This window comes from Sphaerodactylus townsendi, linkage group LG02 (genome assembly GCF_021028975.2).
Source record: "Sphaerodactylus townsendi isolate TG3544 linkage group LG02, MPM_Stown_v2.3, whole genome shotgun sequence".
Lineage (NCBI taxonomy): Eukaryota > Metazoa > Chordata > Lepidosauria > Squamata > Sphaerodactylidae > Sphaerodactylus > Sphaerodactylus townsendi.
The window spans coordinates 28,802,047-28,820,417 of NC_059426.1; the positions used below are offsets into that span (position 1 = coordinate 28,802,047).

The window sequence follows — 18,371 nt, forward strand, 5'->3', positions numbered from 1 at the left end:
CGGAAAAATAAGGCATCCCCTGAAAATAAGTTGGCTTGCAGGCTTGATAAGTCCTCTCAAGGGGCCGGATCCAGCCCCCAGGCCACATGTTTGAAACTCCTGATCTATAGTGAAATTCATTATGGGAGTGAATTTGGTTCAGGACTTAAGGCATTTCCCAAGCTTTAGTGGACTAACCACTTGAGATCCATTCCCTTCTAGCACCACAGTCTAATAATCCCACACATTCACTTACTTTCATCACTTCCCCTGATAGGCTGCCGTTTTTGAGTCCTTTCATCACTTGTGTTAAAGTGCTGCAGAAGAACTTTGTGCTGGAAAAACAAAGCACCGTCCCCGTAAGAGAGAGGAAAGTTTGAGATTTATTGCACGTAATACTGATATTCACAGGGACATTGTTATATGTAATTTTAAATGTTGCAAGCTGGTCTGAGCCTGATTTGTCAGGAAAGGGCAGGGTATAAAGTGAATAAATGCATAAAAATAAATGATATTCATGCTGTTGACTCTCTGCTTGTTCTGGATACTGAGGGGCAAGTTAAACTATTACCCTTTTAATGTGTTTGAACAAGGTGTCCAGATGTGTTTGAACAAGGTGACCTGCCAAAAGCGGGACAGTCCCGCTTTTGAGCATTCTGTCCTGTCCCGGGGGTTTTTTTTATTCTCCTGATTTTTGGAAGGCTGCCACACTGCCTTCTGGGGCGCTCCCCTTTTCCCGCCCTGTCACAGGAGTGCACTGCCTTTTTGGGCGCTCCCTGGTTTGAAACAGAGGAGCGCCCCCGAAGGCAGTGCGGCAGCCTCCCACGCTGCTGCTCTGCCTTCTAGGGCGCTCCCGTTTCCGGGGAGCACCCCAAAAGGCAGTGCGCTCCTGCGGCCGTGCGCGTCCCACATCAAAAAGGTGAAAATCTGGTCACCTTATGTTTGAATCAAATGGCTTCCATGTATTTATTTATTTATTTATTTATTTATTTATTTATTTATTTATTTATTTATTTATTATATTTGTATACCGCCCTCCCCGAAGGCTCAGGGCGGTTTCCAACAACATAAAAATTTAAAACATCATAAATATAAATATAAATTAGTTAAAATACATAAAATTTTAAACTAGAGATGGCTTCAGCTATTCTATTCCCCCTTTTATGAACCCACGGGAGGCCAGATGTTTACTTATTATTGCGGTTGATATCATCCCGGCTGGCCAAACGCCTGGCGGAACAGGTCCGTTTTACAGGCCCTGCGGAAACTTTGTAAATCCCGCAGGGCCCTGATCTCACCTGGAAGCCCTGTTCCACCAGGTAGGGGCCAGAGCAGTAAAAGCCCTGGCTCCTTGTAGAGTAGCCAGCCGGATCGCCTTAGAGGGGCCAGATCACCAAGGCAGGTCCGCCTCCGATGAGCGGAGGGAGGCCTAGAAAGAGAGCTGGCGATAATAAAGGGAGAGGCGGTCCCTTATGAATATGCAGGGCCAAGGACGCGAATCGGCTTTAAAGGTCAAAACCAGAACTTTAAACATGACCCGGTACTCGATCGGCAGCCAGTGCACAGTTGGTATAGGACCGAGAGTAATCCGATCCCTTGCTGTTGCCGTCTGGAAGGAGTCCTGGCTGCGCGCCGATTCTGTAACGAAGTTCTCTCAGTTTCCGGATCATGGCCAAAGGTAAGAAGCCAGCGTGGAAGCGAAGTTACAGTGAGTCTAATCTAGAAGGTGACCGTGGCATTGGATCACGAGTGGCCCAGATCAGGAAGCGGGAGAGAATCACGGGGCCAGTTGCCGTGCCCATGCCGCAGATGAGTAAAAAAGCTGCCTGGGCTGTATCTGGGTGACCTGGACCACCAATGATAGAGATGGATCCAGAGTCACCCCCAGGCTCTTGGCGAGACGAAGTTAATTTTAGCGTCTAGCCAAAGAAGGGTAAGGTGCAGACCAAAGGCCACCGGACACTCCCCCCAGCCCAGCCACAGGACCTCCCGTCTTGGTGGGATTCAACTTCAGCCGACTTGCACTCAACCAACCAGCCACAGCATCAGAGACAGCGTGGAGAGCATCAGGGGCCGAGGAGTCGGGCTGCCACTCCATTGTGAACAAGAGCTGGGTGTCATCAGCATATTGGTGACACACGCAGCCCAAACTCCGAACTAGACTTCGCCAGAGGTGCATGTAGATATTAAAAGCATCGAGGGAGAGTATGGCTCCTGTGCGGCACCCCACACATAATGGGGCGACGCTTGGAGATCTCACTCGATGCCACCTGCTGTCCCCTCGATCTCGGAGGAACGAGATCCAATGCCAATTTAAGGCTGAATCTCGAGACCCCGATACCAGCCGCAGGCGGTGGACCAAAAGGTCGTGATCTACCATATCCCGAGCGGCTGCGGTGAGATCTAACAACACCAAACAGAGGCCAAACCGCGCTACTCTGTCCAAGTGTAGTCGGAGGTCGTCCACAACAGTGACCAGCACCCGTCTCGGTCCCATGACCCAGCTGCGGAAGCCAGGACTGGAAGGGATCCGAGTACGTTTGTGTCATCCAGGAATCGCTGGAGCTGAGCCGCCCACCGCTTCAAGCTCAATTACCTTGCCCAAGAATGTAGCTGGAAATTAGAAACTACGGCATTAATGGTGGCCGGATCTCCAGGGATCTAAGTCTCGCGGTCTTTTTAGGAGCGGGCGGACCACTGCCTCTTTAAGCCGACCAGGGAAAACTCCTTGCTCAAGGGAGCAGTTGACTATATCCAACAGGTGGCTCCGAAGCTCCTCCCTGCCGGCTTTCACCAACCAGGAAGGGCACGGGTCAAAAGGCCATATTTATGTACACATAAATATGTCTCTATGTCAAACATGTTTTAAAATATATATATGTAATATGGACATGTATGACAGGATTGGTTCCCACATCAGTGTGTGGTACAAACATAGCTGACCTGAGAATACCTACTATGAAGAGGTGATATTTTATTTATGTAATATCCCATCTTTCCTCCAAGGAGCTCAAGGTGACTTAAATAATCCCCTACTGTTCTCAACAGTATAAAGTAGATCTCGCTGCTGAGAAAGAAAGGAAATTTACCCAATGAATATAACACCTAATTGGGGATCTGAGCCAGGGTCTTCCCGTTCTAGACTTAAACCACACAAGGAATGTGTGCACTGGTTGATAAAACAACAGTGTCTATATGGGTGGACAACAGTCTCTACATGGGTAGGTTTTAGGGTTTGTATTGTATTAGGTTTTAGCCATATTAATCTTTTGCATTTTATTGTATTACAATGTTTTAATCTTTGTACGCCCAACCCTGGTTGAGAACGGACAGGATGATAAAAAAATTTAAAAAATCAAATATTTTTATTCTTATAATCACGTATAACAAAACATTTACCTTTTTCTGAGGTGCTTTAGCTTCTTCTGATCTATCAAAAGCAAACATAGCATTCGCTGAAATTCTTGTGGAAGATTTGATCAACGGTTTATCAGTTTAATGACTATGCATGCTTTACAAGACCTTCTTGGGTAGCAGTCACATACCATCTGCATTCTGGTGTCACAACTAACTGGGCTTATAATTATGTCTGAATGACACTTGAGGATACTTCCAGACAGAGGTGTCAGACGCAAAGGTCTGCAACCAGTGGCTCTCCAGACGTTCATGGACTACAAATCCCATCAGCCCCTGCCAGCATGGCCAATTGTTAGAGGCTGATGGCCACAAGTCACATGGGAACTCTGCTCCTTTGCTGCTGTTCTGCAGCTCACTGCCACAAGCTGTCACATCAGCGAAGGCAGAACCAACCTTTCTTTTCTTTGAGATACTCCCACAACAGCAACTGGGAGAGGTTCCAACTTGAAGGCTCTAACCACGTGACATGGAAACACATCTAAAAGCGCACCAGTAAAAACAAAAGCCTTCTTTGGGACATAGAAATTTAGAGTAAATGATGGGGGTGGGGGTGGGGGTGGGTGGGTATGGCTTAGCAGTACAGCACCTGCTTTGCATGAAGAAAGTCTCCAGTTTAATCTACAGAGACTGTTTGGAAGCAGCAGAGGAGAAAAGGCGCGTACCCTTCCTCTGCTCTCTTTCTCTCCTTGAAATCGTCACAACCTCCATAGCTTTTAGCACTACAAAGCTCAGAGGTTTTTTCAGAAACTCTGTGTCACCTTCTCTACCCTACTGTCTGGTAATACAAAATGACCGACATGTCTCCCCATGGGCTCCAAGGTCCACTTTACTACCCCATCGTTCCACTGCCTTGGCTTTATATAAAGGCCTCTCTCTCTGATAACATCTAATATCACAGTTGTCCCTTCCACATCGCTGGGATCAGGGGTGCGGCATCCCCTGCAAATCTAGAAAAGTGCCTAAAATTTCTTTTGACGAGGTGGCTGTCTCTGGGTGGAAGTGAGTGGCAAGACCACGGGTTTTTCTGGCGGCCTGGGTGTAGCGGCAGCTATTTTGTGGCATTTACAGTGGTGGCCCCTTGATAGAGGTGGGCATGGGGGGCTTTTCATTGGCAGCCCCCTTATGGTACCAGAACCTGCTTTGAGGGGTGTTGGGGGGGAGGGCGTCCAGTGCCGACCCACAATAAGCCAAAACCACAATGTGGAAAGTCATGGTGTGGAAGAGACAACTTTACCCAATTAATGCCACATACACACATATACTCCTAAAACTGTTCTAGCTAAATTTTTCATAGGGGGTTATTCTGAAAACAAGGTTTTTGGCTAGTGTTACAATATCTGAGAAGCATAAATGAACCAAAGATTATACTCACAGTTGTTTCATAGTTTTTTCTATCTCTGGGAGTTGCTCTTTGAGTGCTGTAGTCATCCTCGTATCATCTGATACAGATACATAAAACTCCTGGTAAATGATAAAGAACACTCTTCAAACAATAATTCAAAGAAACTGCTGATGCGTCAAGGTATCGTATCATGGAGACCATGGTGCTGAGGAAAGTGGATGTTTCCAGTACCATTTTCCCAATCAAAAATGACCCTCCATGCTGAGCTTTTAGTAGTGAAAAAGACTGGTACCCCCACCACGGCTGTCTTTTTATCTGTACTAGAGTTAATAAGACTCCTGAGAAGGAAGGCATTTCAGTTGGGAAAATGGCATAGGGAGAGAAAAAAAGAGACAAAATTCTCACAATGCATATCACCCCCCCCACACACACACACACACAGGTTTTTAAGAGCATAAAAGAAAATAAGGAGTTCCAGTTATGAAATTCCAATACTACATGTAGTGTGACTTTGCAAACATAACCAAACAATATGAATGTGTCACTGTTTGTTGACTTGCAAATTCCTCAATAAAATTTTGATTATCATGGAAAGGGAAGTTTAATATACTTCCTCAGCTTAGTCAGAGATTTTTAAAATTATACGGTACATTTAATATTTTTATTATTTTTCTGAAATATGTGGTACTAGCAGTTGTTAAGCACAGCTTCTCTATGAAGGTTTGCACAACATTGCTCCAGCCAGCTAATGTGTGAGTTAAATGTATAGGCCACATGTCTTCCTCATGCCCATATTTCTACAATGATTTGACTGCAACACCCTTTGTATTACAAAATAAGACACTGCTTTCCAATGAAGAAGAGTTGGACTTATATCCCTCTTTTCTCTTCTGTAGGAGATTCAAAGGGGCTTACAAACTCCTTTCCCTTCCCCCCTCACAACAGACAACCTGTGAGGTAGATGGGGCTGAGAGAGTTCAGAAGAACTGTGACTAGCCCAAGGTCCCCGAGCTGGCATGTGTGGGAGTGCACAGGCTAATCTGAATTCCCCAGATAAGCCTCCACAGCTCAGGCGGCAGAGCAGAGAATCAAACCCGGCTCCTCCAGATTAGAGCACACCTGCTCTTAACCACTACGCCACTGCTGCTTCTTGAGCTGCTATCTTGCTTTCCCTGCAACTGCAGCCAAAATATTGATTGCTGCAAAATTCACGGCAGATAGAAGTATCATTTTGCAGATTAAAATAATCTCCTCAGAAGGTAAACTGGAGAATCAGTCTTGACATACTTCATTTGCCTCTCCCATGGTCAATACTTTCAAGTGTGACTTTTGTGGGTTTTATAATGGTTGTTTTTATTGTGTTTTTATAATGTTCAATTTCTACTGTAAGCCGTCTTGAATTCCGTAAAGGAGAAAGATAGCTAATAAATGTTTTAAATAAATAAATATTCATTCTGAAAACAAATGGCAATTCCTACCTCCAGGAAGGCCATGGCAGCTTCGTCTTCTTGCAGGAGATCTCCGTACAAAGCTGCCCATTGCAGAACGAGGCGGATGACTCGTCGTTTATTGTTTAGTGCATAATCTATTTTTTCTTGCTCAGTGCCTTGGGAAGGCTGAGCATGGTAAGTGCCAAGACGTCAAGGAAAACATCCAACTCAACTACCTTTTATCATCCTTCCCAGAATTTCCCATACTTTGCTCACGACACACTTTCAGTAAATTAGCGCTCAGTCATTAGGAAATAGAACTGCCTAGGAGGAATTCACAGTCAAAGAGATTTTCACATTCCCCGGTTTAAGGGTTTTTGTATCTTCAGATGCCTGGTGAGAAGGGGGAAAGGTAAACCTAATGACAATTCAACTTAAATAACAACTGACCAATTGTTCATATAATGAGACATGGGTGGAGTTCGTAATTTATCTAGGGTGTCGATCCTTTGGGAGTCATTGGGAAGCACAGAACTCTCCCCATACCAGGTGTTTTGAGGCGATGTCTGATTCAAAGATAGGGATGTATAGCTATAGACTAATTTCCTGATTCTCACCTTGCTGTCAAAAAAGGAGGAAAATGATTCTTGGCAGGTGTATGAACTAGACTTATGGTCTTATCCAACAGGAAAAAAGATACAATTAACAATTTAACATGGGTGGCAAAAATAAAATAAGAGGCAATGCACATATGTTGGTCCTATAACTGTATTATTATAATTTCAGAATCTATGACACAATCCCATTTTTGTGCTAAGGGTTTCAACCAACAAAGAGATTTGTGTTCTTCAGCTTCAATCTGAGATGTTTGCCTTTGTAACATGAGCAGCTGGCTGCTTCTGCAAGGGTCTGCAACCTGCGGCTCTCCAGATGTTCATGAACTACAATTCCCATCAGCCCCTGCCAGCATGGCCAATTGGCCATGCTGGCAGAGAATGGGAAGTGTTAATCCCATAGAGCATCTGGAGGCTCACAGGTCCCTGAACAATGCTCATGGGTTCAGTATCTATAAGCTTCCCCTAATATTATACTCCAGGTATCTACTAGTTTCCAGAACAACATGACAAGAGGCATTAAGCAGATTAGTAGTGTAATCAATGAACAACTGAACCAAAGAGCTTTCCATTGGGTTTTCCATTCTTATTTATTTATTCATTTATTTTCCATTCTTATTTATTTATTATTGAACATTTATTTATTTATTAAAATCATAAAACCCAAGTGAGCAATTAAGGTCAAGGCACTGAAAATCAGTTACAGATAAAACAACAACAAAATGAACAATGAATTAAAAACTAAAAGTTCTCTTGAAGAGTTGGGGTAGGCAGTCCCTTTGGAATGCCATCAGGGTGAATGGGTCTTCCACCGTCCTTCCATAAAAGCCTCCTGTTCTCTCTGCACAGATACCAATTGTACATTTAAAATCCCTAAGCATCATTTTCCATTTAAAAAAATACCAGAGCTGGCTTACCAAATAATGACAGCTAGTAAGGTGCAGTGGTTAAGAGTGTTGGGCTAGGATCTGGAAGACCTACTTTGGAATCTCAACTCTGCCCTGGAAGCTTGCTGAGTGACCTTGGGTCAGTCACACACTCACAGTCTAACCCAGTGATGGTGAACCTTTTTGAGACCGAGTGCCCAAATTGAAACCCAAACCCCACTTATTTATTGCAAAGTGCCAACCCGGCAATTTTAACCCACTGAATGCTTTGAGGTTTTAGTTTAGAAAAAAAAGCAGAGGTTGGCTCCCTGTACCACCACCCCCCAACCTTGGCTCGAGCAGGGGCCAGCCTGCTCTAGCCTCCAGCAAGTCCCCCACTCTGTGCCTCTCTAGCATCTCTGACTCCTCTGTGAGCCTCCCCCCTCAGGCAGCAGCCACCCGGAGCACAGGCACCAGGCCCGCCAGCCGAGTCCTCCCTGCTCACTGCGGTGTGTGAATGTCATGCTCAGTGACCCAGGCCAGCCTAGATGTGTGTGTGTGTTGTTGGGGTGATTCCACCCCACATGAGGAACTCTGTGTGCGCGTGCCCACAGAGAGGGCTCTGAGTGCCACCTCTGGCACCCGTGCCATAGGTTCGCCATCACTGGTCTAACCTGTGATAAAACAGAGAGAGCAAAGAAGCCATGTTGGGTCCTGGCTGGGGAGAAAGGTAAAGGTAGTCCTCTGTGCAAGCACTGGATCATTACTGACCTATGGGGTGACATCACATCATGACATTTACTAGGCAGACAATGTTCATAGAGTGGTTTGCCTTCCCCAGACATCTACATTTGCCCCCCAACAAGCTGGGAACTCATTTTGCTGACATCGGAAGGTTGGAAATCTGAGTCAGCTTTGAGCCAGCTACCTGAACCCAACTTCTGTTGAGATCAAACTCATGTCGTGAGCAAAGCTATCAACGCAGTACTGCAGCTTACCACTCTGCGCCACAGGACTCCTTGTCGAGATGTAAATTAAGTGAAACATCAATAAATTAAAATTATAATGAATAAGCAATTTAAAATCCACACAACTAAAAATGACTCAAAAGTAGCTGAAGAATTTTAACTACTACGTAGCAATAAAAGATTCCTTTCAACAGCAGTGGCAGATAAAACCAGCATCTCAAATAATAAAAGCAGAGCAGTCGCTGAGGACAAAAAATGAATACCACTAGGGCGAATAATGGAAGAGATGGGCAGAGAGAAAAGAACCCCCCACCCCCCACAAAAAACCCTGGAGAAACAATATTTTCACCTGTTGCACAAAGCCTGGTAAACCACAGAAGGGACAGAATGCAGACTCCTGGTGCCACCGCAGGAAAGATCCTACCTCTTGTTGCCACCTACCTTACCTCCAAAGGCAAAGGTATACAGAGTTTAGCTTCTGTAGAAGAATTTGACTAATAGTCAGATTTAAATTGGCTCTTCCATTGATTGTTCATTTACATCAGTCCCTCTCCCTTCTTTGCTGTGCATTAAGTGTATTACCAATCTCTTGATTAGTTATAATTGTGAATTTGTAGGAATGTTTGAATGTTTATACCGCTTGTTATATTGCGTTTTGAAATGTCGTGATCGACCCTGAGCCCAAAATGTTGTGATCTACCCTGAGCCCAAAATACAATAAATTTAATTAACTAATTAAATCAAAGTCAGTACTTCAAAGATCAGGAGGGCATTCTTGAACAACAGAGGGCCAAGGGAAACAGATGTTATGACAGGTTACTATAATTTACTGGATTCGGTATAGTTTATTATATGTAGGCCTACAGCCATTTAAAGGATGGCTCTCCCTCCCTCCATTTACAGATTTTAGCTGTTGGAACTGTAATTTCCAGAGAGAGAGAGGGAGGGGCCTCACAATTTTTTCTCCAGTGGAGATAAAAATACCTTAGAGTTAGCCACTTCTGGGAGAAAAATGACACAAGGGGAATGTTAAAAAGATCTTCCCCCTTCATTTCTCCATGCAGAAATCAGGAGCAATCTGAAAAGGGGAAATGTTCTTTAAAACGATTATGGGATAACACACACCATGTATTCTACTCCCCACAATGGTTTGGGTTATTAGTGCTTTCCTGAGGCCACTGCTGTCTCCACCCTCGAGGGTTTTCACAGATAGTGGAACAGTGTTTTTAAAAACAGTGTTTTTAAAAATAGCCAACTCATTCAGGTGCAAAATTTTATCATTTTTGAAAAGGCAATTTTTGACAGGAAAATTAGACACTCCTGGCCTTGAGGCCAAGCCTTAGGTTTATAGTACATTATAACATCTATCTTAAACTCCAATATCACGGTCACTAAACATGGACCTACAAACGTGGGTTTGACTTCTAGCCCTGCTACGCTCAGAATGGAATTCGAAGCAGGTTCTTTGACTGGTTGCTGGATCCAGAGACGGAGATGCTCATGAATCAAAAGAAAATGGAATGCAGTGGTATCCTGGGCTTCCCAGGTAGAATTAATGGCTCAGAATATTTTCCACATGTGACATTTCTGACAAGCAGAGGGTCCAATTTGACAATAATTCTTAAAATAAAGTGCTTCCTTCAAATCAAAGCACGAGAGGTTTGACATGCAATCTCTGGTAAGAGTCCAGAGATTTTCAACAGATCAAAAGGGGAAAGAGAGAGAGAAACCCCAAAATGACAAGAACCTAGGAAAAAAAAATATATATCTCTGAGCTCCAGAAGATACAGTAACATGTACAATGCAACTGAATTGGTAATTTAAGGTGGGGAAAGTGGGCTTAATAATTTTATATGAAGTCACAATAAAGACCTGCTAGGAAATTAGATATTCTGTCAGGACTCTCACTACAGCAATTTTGTTGCTGGGATTTGTGAATATTAATAGCAACCCATATTTTAATTTAGTCTAGAAAATATTTAGTTAAGAAAAAGGAAGGCTGCACAGGTTATTTTACGAAGGAGGAACATAGTTACGTTTAAGCTTCAGTCTCTATAATATCTCGGCAATCTAGAAACGTTTCACCGAGTCAATCTCCTCATGTCGTTTCCACTGTGCAAAGCACTGTAATTATTTAATATCCTTTAACCTGCTTATTAAGTGACTCACCGCAGGTATTAGTAATTTTTCCCCAATTTACATTGCTCGTCTACTTATTTTTAATTCTGCTAATAATTTCTTCCATGCAAATGCTATCACAGGAAAACTCAGGGAGGGGAAAAAACCCTCTCTGAAATGTTCAAGCTTCATATCTATCAGAATAATAGCTTTATATATAAATAAATGCCAGAGAGGCTGTAATTTCTAAAGTACTAATCAACAATGATGTTGTGACTGAATACTGATTTCGGCAAATTTTGTTGCCGAAAAACTGAAGCAAGCGATGCCTCCTTCAATAAATCAGGTGGCTAATTCCAATTATGTGCAGGAACCCCCAGTTCAGTGTTTGCCATCATGATGGATATATATACATGGGTGCAGAGGCATGCAAAACACCAATCTTTACATTAATATTTATACATACAAGTAGAGAGAGATCTTTATACTTGTTGGCCTTGTATTGCTGTAACTTATTTCAGAAAATAATAATAATAATAATAATAATAATAATAATAATAATAATAATAATAATAATAATAATAATAATTATTACATTATTATGTAATATGTGTATTATGTATGTGTGTACACATATGTGTATTAATGTTATGTACATATGTAAGGGAGAAATTAAACCCGGACACTTTGCTTTCTTGGAACCAAGCTGCTATCTTGTTCCCATCTCCATTCTTCCCTCTCCATTTTTGGATGCACACTGTGCATTGGGGCATGTACAGCGCAGGTGTGAGCAGCACAGGTACAAAGATTCAAATTCAATTCTTGGGGGGGGGGGACGCTCCAAAAAGGGCTGTCAAACCTGGGAGGAGAGAATGCCTAGGAACGAAGCCTATCAAGGCATGTTTGAAGACACTGCTGGGAGAGGTGTGGGGGTGTCTAAACATATTTTACATTGGTCACAAGCTGAAATCAGCTCCAGGCAGGATAGCTGAACCAATCACAGTGAGGGAGAAATCATAAGCAGATCTGCCCAGAAGTAAGTCCTATTTTATTCAGTGGGGTTTGCTTCCCGGAGAGTGCATTGAGGACTGCATCTTTGTAAAGCAAAGCAAGGTGGATTTTTTTTCCATTTCATTTTTTTTCATCAAACAAAAAGGATATTGAGCCATCAACGCTGGACAAAGCTGATTATTTGGCATGAACACACAGTGCATCATAACAAAATCATGAAAGCCAGGATCTGTGGGAGAAAAAAAAAGACCAAAAGCAACCATTATGTTCCAAAAACATGACATACTGTGACAACTTTCTATTTCAGTGGAAGGCTTTGTTGGTTCCCAAAGTAACACTCATGATTCATTTGGGTCAGATATATTTTATATTGATTAAATTTACATAATTTATTGGGGAGCCCTCCAATGCAATGAGACACAAAAGGCCAAATGACTGTGGAATTTCCATGAACAAGCTCTTTTTTGTTTCCTTTTTAAAAGCAGACACGCAGGCCTCCCCTCCGCACCCTGACTTAAGCTTGGAGCCCTGTGTGAAAATGAAAATCTTAAATGCTTATTCACAGAACCCCCAGTATCTTGTACAGTTTGGTGCTCACCTATGAATTTGCAAAGCAAAAACAAAAGAAACAACTGGGAGAATTTCAGGAGCCCCACCTATGCAGTATCCAGCACATTGAGTTTTTCAGAATCGATATGAATTATGTGAATTTCTGCACACATTAGCAAATTATGCAAGCGCCATGTGTGTTTTGCACCAGAATGTTGTGCCGACTTCAGGTTTGTTTACTAAATATGACAAACGAGACACTTGGAGGTGATTTGCCATTGACTGCCTCCACATCACGCCCTGGGGTATTCCTTGGGAGCAGAGGCGTAGCTCCAAGGGGGCGGCGGCGGGATGTGTGTGTGATGCACTGGGCGTGCACCCCTGTGGGGTGTGTGGCGAGGGCATTCCAGGGGCATGGTGGGGGCGTTCCAGGGCAGGGCGGAGGATGCACCAGTGCACCGGGCACTTTCCCCCCTTGCTATGCCTCTGCTTGGGAGTCTTCTATCCAAATAGTAGCCAGGATCACCCTGCCCAGCAAGTTTCCATGGTGCAAATGGGGATCTGAACCTAGGCTTTCCAGCTCCTAGTCCAACACCGGAACCCTAGTTTTTCAACCAGGGATCCATGAGAAGTCACTAGGGGTTCCCTGGGAGATCATAATTTATTTTAAAACTATTACAGATTAGGGCAATGTGCTATTGCAGGAATAAGTAGAGATTGAACAACTCTCACTGAGCTCTCTGGCAGCGTGCTGTAGGACTCTGTTTTACTGTTTATACAGATGCTCTATTTCTGATGGGGAGCATAATTTCTAAAGAAGACCCATGCCCCAAGAAGATGACTGTCAGTTTCTGACAGCTCTATGCCATGGAATGCTTTGCAAATATTTAAACAGCTCTTCCTGAAAGTGCCATTCATTAAGAACTGAGATGCAAAGAAAAGACACAGGCATTAGAAGAAGAAGAATTTATTCATACCCCACCTTTCTCTCCTGTAAGAAGACTCAAGGTAGCTTACAAACTCCTTTTCCTTTCTCTCCCCACAACAGACACCTTGTGAGGAAGGTGGGGCTGAGAGAGTTCCAAAGAACTGTGACTAGCACAAGATCACCCATCAGGAGTGAAGAAGTGCAGAAACACATCTGGTGCACCAGATAAGCCTCTGCCACTCAGGTGGAGGAGAGGGGAATCAAACCCAGTTCTCCAGATTAAAATCCACCTGCTCTTAATCACTATACCACCTTAAAGGATATAAAGACCAGGTAGGTAAACAAAAGGGAGGCACTGAGAACCAAAAGCTTGAGAGAATGGGAGGAAAATAAGAAAATAGTGATAGTGGCCAAAAAAGATGTCTATCGGGACTCAGGAAGATGAGATATATGCATTTGGCAAGAAAAGCGGGGGCTGGGTGTTGTTGGAAACAAAGCAGTGGACAGGAATAAGAGCACTGGAATTTTGAGTGTTTGGGCCAGATTGAGCTAAAGGGCCAAAGGTGTTAGGGTCATCAAACGAGACTCAAGAAGATTTCAAGAGCTTTACTGGAACCGTGTCAGTCCAAGGCTCAGACAGCCAAAAGTAAAGTTTGGCTCTCTGGCCTCGGTATATACCTGTAAATTACAGAAAGGTTCAACCCATAATCCTCCCACCTCGCATTCCCATAATATCAGCATGTGAAAGGATGGTGGGAACAGAGGCATTGTTTAGGACAGGCAGTTCACTCCTTCAGGAAAGCAGATAAAGGTGAACGGTTAAGCTCTATTGACTAGTTACATGTGAGCAGGGGGAGGCCTCTGTAGCCTTGAGCGATGATAATGGCTGGGCCATCTGCAGCGGAGGTGTGGACGTGCGAACTGCCAGGCCCAGAATGGTGCAGGCCTGACAAAAGGGATATTGTTGAGGACCACGTTTCACATTTTCTTTAACCAGCTGGACAAATGTTTGGTTGCGAACATTTAATAAATCATTAACGGAAAAATCTATAAGCGTAGTGCTGTCCTTGAGGAAATCAACTGCCTCAGATCAAAGCATTATGCTCACCCATACTGTCGGATACTTAACAACAGCTTTAAGTTGAATGTGCACAAAATCCAAACAGTCTTATTCAAGGCAATGATTTCTGTGCACGACAAAACTTTTTTAGATCATTCTTTTGTTATTGGACTGTAAACATAAACATTTAATGATTGCAGACATTTGCTCCTCCTGCAACTGAAGAGATAAACGGGGGTGGGGGGAGCAATCTGATGGCTGAGATCCTTTGGACTGATTGCAAAATCAGCTGAAAGCTATTTGCAAGTATGCACAGGAACGGGTGGACCTAATATTTTGATTTGGTGGTTGAAACTGCAAAGTTCTGTGTTGACAAATGGAACATAGCCCCAAGATACTGTGGAAAATACTTTCAAAAGAGGGAGTTTTGCTTCGTTTTTGCAAAATGTACCCAACCCAACATTAAAAACTTGGGACCAAGCTTCTAAGTCACTGAAACAAGGTTGTTTATAAACTCATGGAGACTGCCCTTGTACTAAAGTCAAACGTCTGGTGTTCACATAGCTCTATGCTATCTTTTCTGACTTTTCAGACACAGAAGGGTCTTTCCCAGCATCTGCTACCACATGTCTTTCCTCCTGAAGATGCTAGAGATTGAACCTGGAACGATCTTCATGGAAACCAGGAGTAGCACCAATGAGCCATGGCCCCTCCTCCAAATAATGGAATCCAAAGTGGCATTTTTTTGTTACTTGAAGACACATCTGACTTAGGGTGATCCCATAGGGTTTTCAAGGCAAGAGACGTTCAGAGATGGTTTGCCATTGCCTGCCTCTCTGTCACACCCCTGGTATTTCTTGGAAGTCTCCCATCCAAATATTTGCCAGGGTTAAGGTTGAGAGTCTTTGCTGGTCCAAGGTCACCCAGCAAATTTTCATGAGTGGGAATTTGAGCCTGGGTTTCCCTGATCCTAGTCTGACCCTTTAGCCCCTACACTGTACTGGCTCTCGACAAAATGGCAAACAACCTCGACAAAATTAAGTGTCGGGGATCATATTTTAGTTAGTATACGGCTATTTCTAGTGCTCATGGGATGCACCAGCTAAGCACAATCCAAAGGGAAGTTTTGGCTTCAATATTGCACAGATTTAAGTTCCCTACATGCCTATTAAGCAAAATATAAGTAGCCAGTATGAAGAACTGCAGCCCTCACTTCCTATATTAATGTACCATTACAGAAAGGGTTTTTGTCCGCCTACCTGTTCCTTCACTTGATTCAAGACGCAACGTTTCTAGGAAATGTTCTAAAATTTTCTCTGGAGTTCCTGACATCACAGTATACCTAAGTGGGGAAAAGGGAAACAATCAGTGAAGAACTGGTCTGAGCCTTTTGGAGGGGAGGGACAGGATACAACTGTACCAAATAAATGACACTTAATGTAGGTAAAAGTATTTAGCATTAGCTAGACAACCTTTACAGACATTTTTAATGTTTTGATTTTTAGCATATACAAATGATTCTACATTCTATTACATCTGGCAGTTTTATCACATCACATACAGCGCAAGTCTATGTATGTTTACTCAGTAGTAAATCTCACTTTGCTTGATGAGATTTACTCCCAGGTAAGTAAGCACAAGATTGTAGTCTTTGACTTATTGACTTCATTTCACATTGGATGAAGATAATCTGGGACTAAAACATTACAGAAGAAACACAAGAGAGAGACATATTAAACCAGAGTAGCAGTCCATCTAGTCCAGCATTCTATTTCATACAGCTTGGGGGGAGGGGCCAGAGGCGTAACTCCAAGGGGGCAGGGGCCCCGCGAAGCACCGGGCGTGGCTACTCCTGTGTAGGGATGTATGGCGTGGTGGGGGCATTCCTGAGGGCGTGGATCCCGAGCAGGAGGGCGCACCAGTGCACTGGGCGCTTTCCCCCCTTGCTACGCCTCTGGTCTTTATCCCTGGCCCCAGATTTAGAAAAGATCTATAATGGAAGACAATGTTCATTTTTGAGATAGAGCAGGGACATAATATTTTTTCATTCTTCAGTTTGACTCAACAGATATGGCAATGACTCCACATGGGGATTTCTGGAAGACCATAAGATAAATTCTACAAGTTCACTTATAATTGACAGTCAATAACCAAGATCTAAAGTTGGTCCTTAAATATCTGAAAATCTTTATGAAAAATTCATACTTGGATAAAATCATGAAGGTTGCCAAAACGGGTACAATAAAATGAAAGTGTGTGAAAACAGGCCCAACAGCAGCAAGAAAGAAGTCAAGAAGAAGGAAATAAATAGCTCTAAGAAATAAGTAGTAGGCAAATGTGTTGCCAACATGTCAAAAATTGCAGAAAATGGCAACCGTGTTTTGATATGAAATTGAAAAGAAAATGTAACAAGCAGTTTCAACCCAATCCTAACTTTAATAAATATGTACGAGGGAGAGACAAACACACAGAACAAAATCACTTTAGATTTTGAATGATTAGGTATACATTTGTGTACAAGTTGCAGGATACAAAACTGGCTAATGCCAGTTTAAATAGGTTCAGTTGCACTGAGTCAGGATAACTGGGGAAAAAAGGGGGGGGGGAGGTTTCCCAAAATTTGGATCCCAAGAATTTACTTGATGAGCTCTATTAAAGCCTTTTTTGCCCTTATAGACTTTAAGTTTGCTTGAAGTGTAAAAAAGAGTCTATGGGAAATTGTATTATTAAAAAGTTCTACCATATGATAGATAATCCATATGATAGATAATCAGGGGCGTACCGCCCATGGGGACATGGAGTGTCCCATGTACCTGGGCGCATGCCATTTCATTACATGGAGGGTGCTGGACTCCGGCCGGGTACCAGACTCCGGCTGGGTCCCTGCGCCTGGCCTTTCCTGCGGCATGACAACCTGGCTGGTGCCTTGCGGCTCCCTGTAGGCCGGTTCCTGCCCTCCCCAGGAGCTGGCCTGCAGGGAGGCCGGGGGGAGGCCAGGCTTGGAAGGTGTGGCCCAGGCAGGTGCTGCAGTGGCACCTGCCCAAGCCGCCCACCTGGGCTGCCTGCTGTCAAGCCCCACTCCCCGGCCTCCCTGCTGGCTGCTGTAAGTGGGGCATGCAAGGTGCAGGGAGCCAAGCGGGGGCGCGCGGGGAGCCGGTCATGCCCTAGGCACCATTTAGGCCTGGTATGCCTTTGTAGATAATAAAACATCATATTAAAGTATTCAAAAAAATAGCAATAGTCATTCCATGTCTATAGAAGGAACCTCAAGATAGAATGAAAACACAGGGATGGAGAAAGATAATCCATATAAAGTTTTATGGTAATGTTTAAGTCTGCATGTGAAATCTACCACATCTATAGTAGTCACATCTCAAAGATGAAAGAAGAAGAAGAGAAGAAGAGTTTGGATTTATATCTCCCCTTTCTCTCCTGCAGGAGACTCAAAGGGGCTTACAATCTCCTTGCCCTTCCCCCCTCACAACAAACACCCTGTGAGGTGGGTGGGGCTGAGAGAGTTCAGAAGAGCCGTGACTAGCCCAAGGTCACCCAGCTGGTGTGTGTGGGAGTGTACAGGCTAATCTGAATTCCCCAGATAAGCCTCCACAGCTCAGGCGGCAGAGCTGGGAATCAAACCCGGTTCCTCCAGATTAGATACATGAGCTCTTAACCTCCTACGCCACTGCTGCTCCACAGCTTAGCAAGACGATGGTTGTAGGAAGCTACAGGATCTATCCCTGTCATCACCAAGAGAAGGATTTCTATTTGGCGTTTTTGGAGAGCTGATGCCAGCAGAAGTGCATTGGGTTATTTGGATGCACAGCAACCAGATGTGGATGTCTACTTGTCAATCCAATAGCCTAGCATTCTATCTCTGAGCATAATTCAAACTGGATTCTGTGAAGGAAGGGCATACGAAGTCATAAAATACTCTACTTCTGTGTGTTCATTCCCAGTGTGAGGCCCAGGAATATGAAGTCAAGTAAGTGGCCCAAAGAGGATGAAGCAGAAAAGAGATACAAGAACATGTGATGGAGAACAGTCTTATCTGGCAGTAACTAAAATGGCTAGGAAAAATGAACAGGGTAG

The 18,371-nt window shown here is 43.7% G+C and overlaps 1 protein-coding gene across 4 annotated transcripts in view; it reads right to left on the minus strand.

Annotated features, from left to right (window-relative positions):
• The window catches only part of RAPGEF4 (Rap guanine nucleotide exchange factor 4), a 206,971-nt gene that overhangs the window by 34,895 nt on the left and 153,705 nt on the right, over positions 1–18,371 (minus strand). For all 4 annotated transcript variants that reach the window (XM_048484158.1, XM_048484159.1, XM_048484161.1 and 1 more), the window contains 6 exons: positions 15,542–15,624; positions 11,896–11,974; positions 6,217–6,367; positions 4,769–4,857; positions 3,379–3,409; positions 236–314 (listed from right to left, as the gene is read on the minus strand). In XM_048484158.1, coding sequence (XP_048340115.1) covers positions 236–314; positions 3,379–3,409; positions 4,769–4,857; positions 6,217–6,367; positions 11,896–11,974; positions 15,542–15,624 — 512 coding nt within the window. The remainder of the gene's footprint in view (positions 1–235; positions 315–3,378; positions 3,410–4,768; positions 4,858–6,216; positions 6,368–11,895; positions 11,975–15,541; positions 15,625–18,371) is intronic.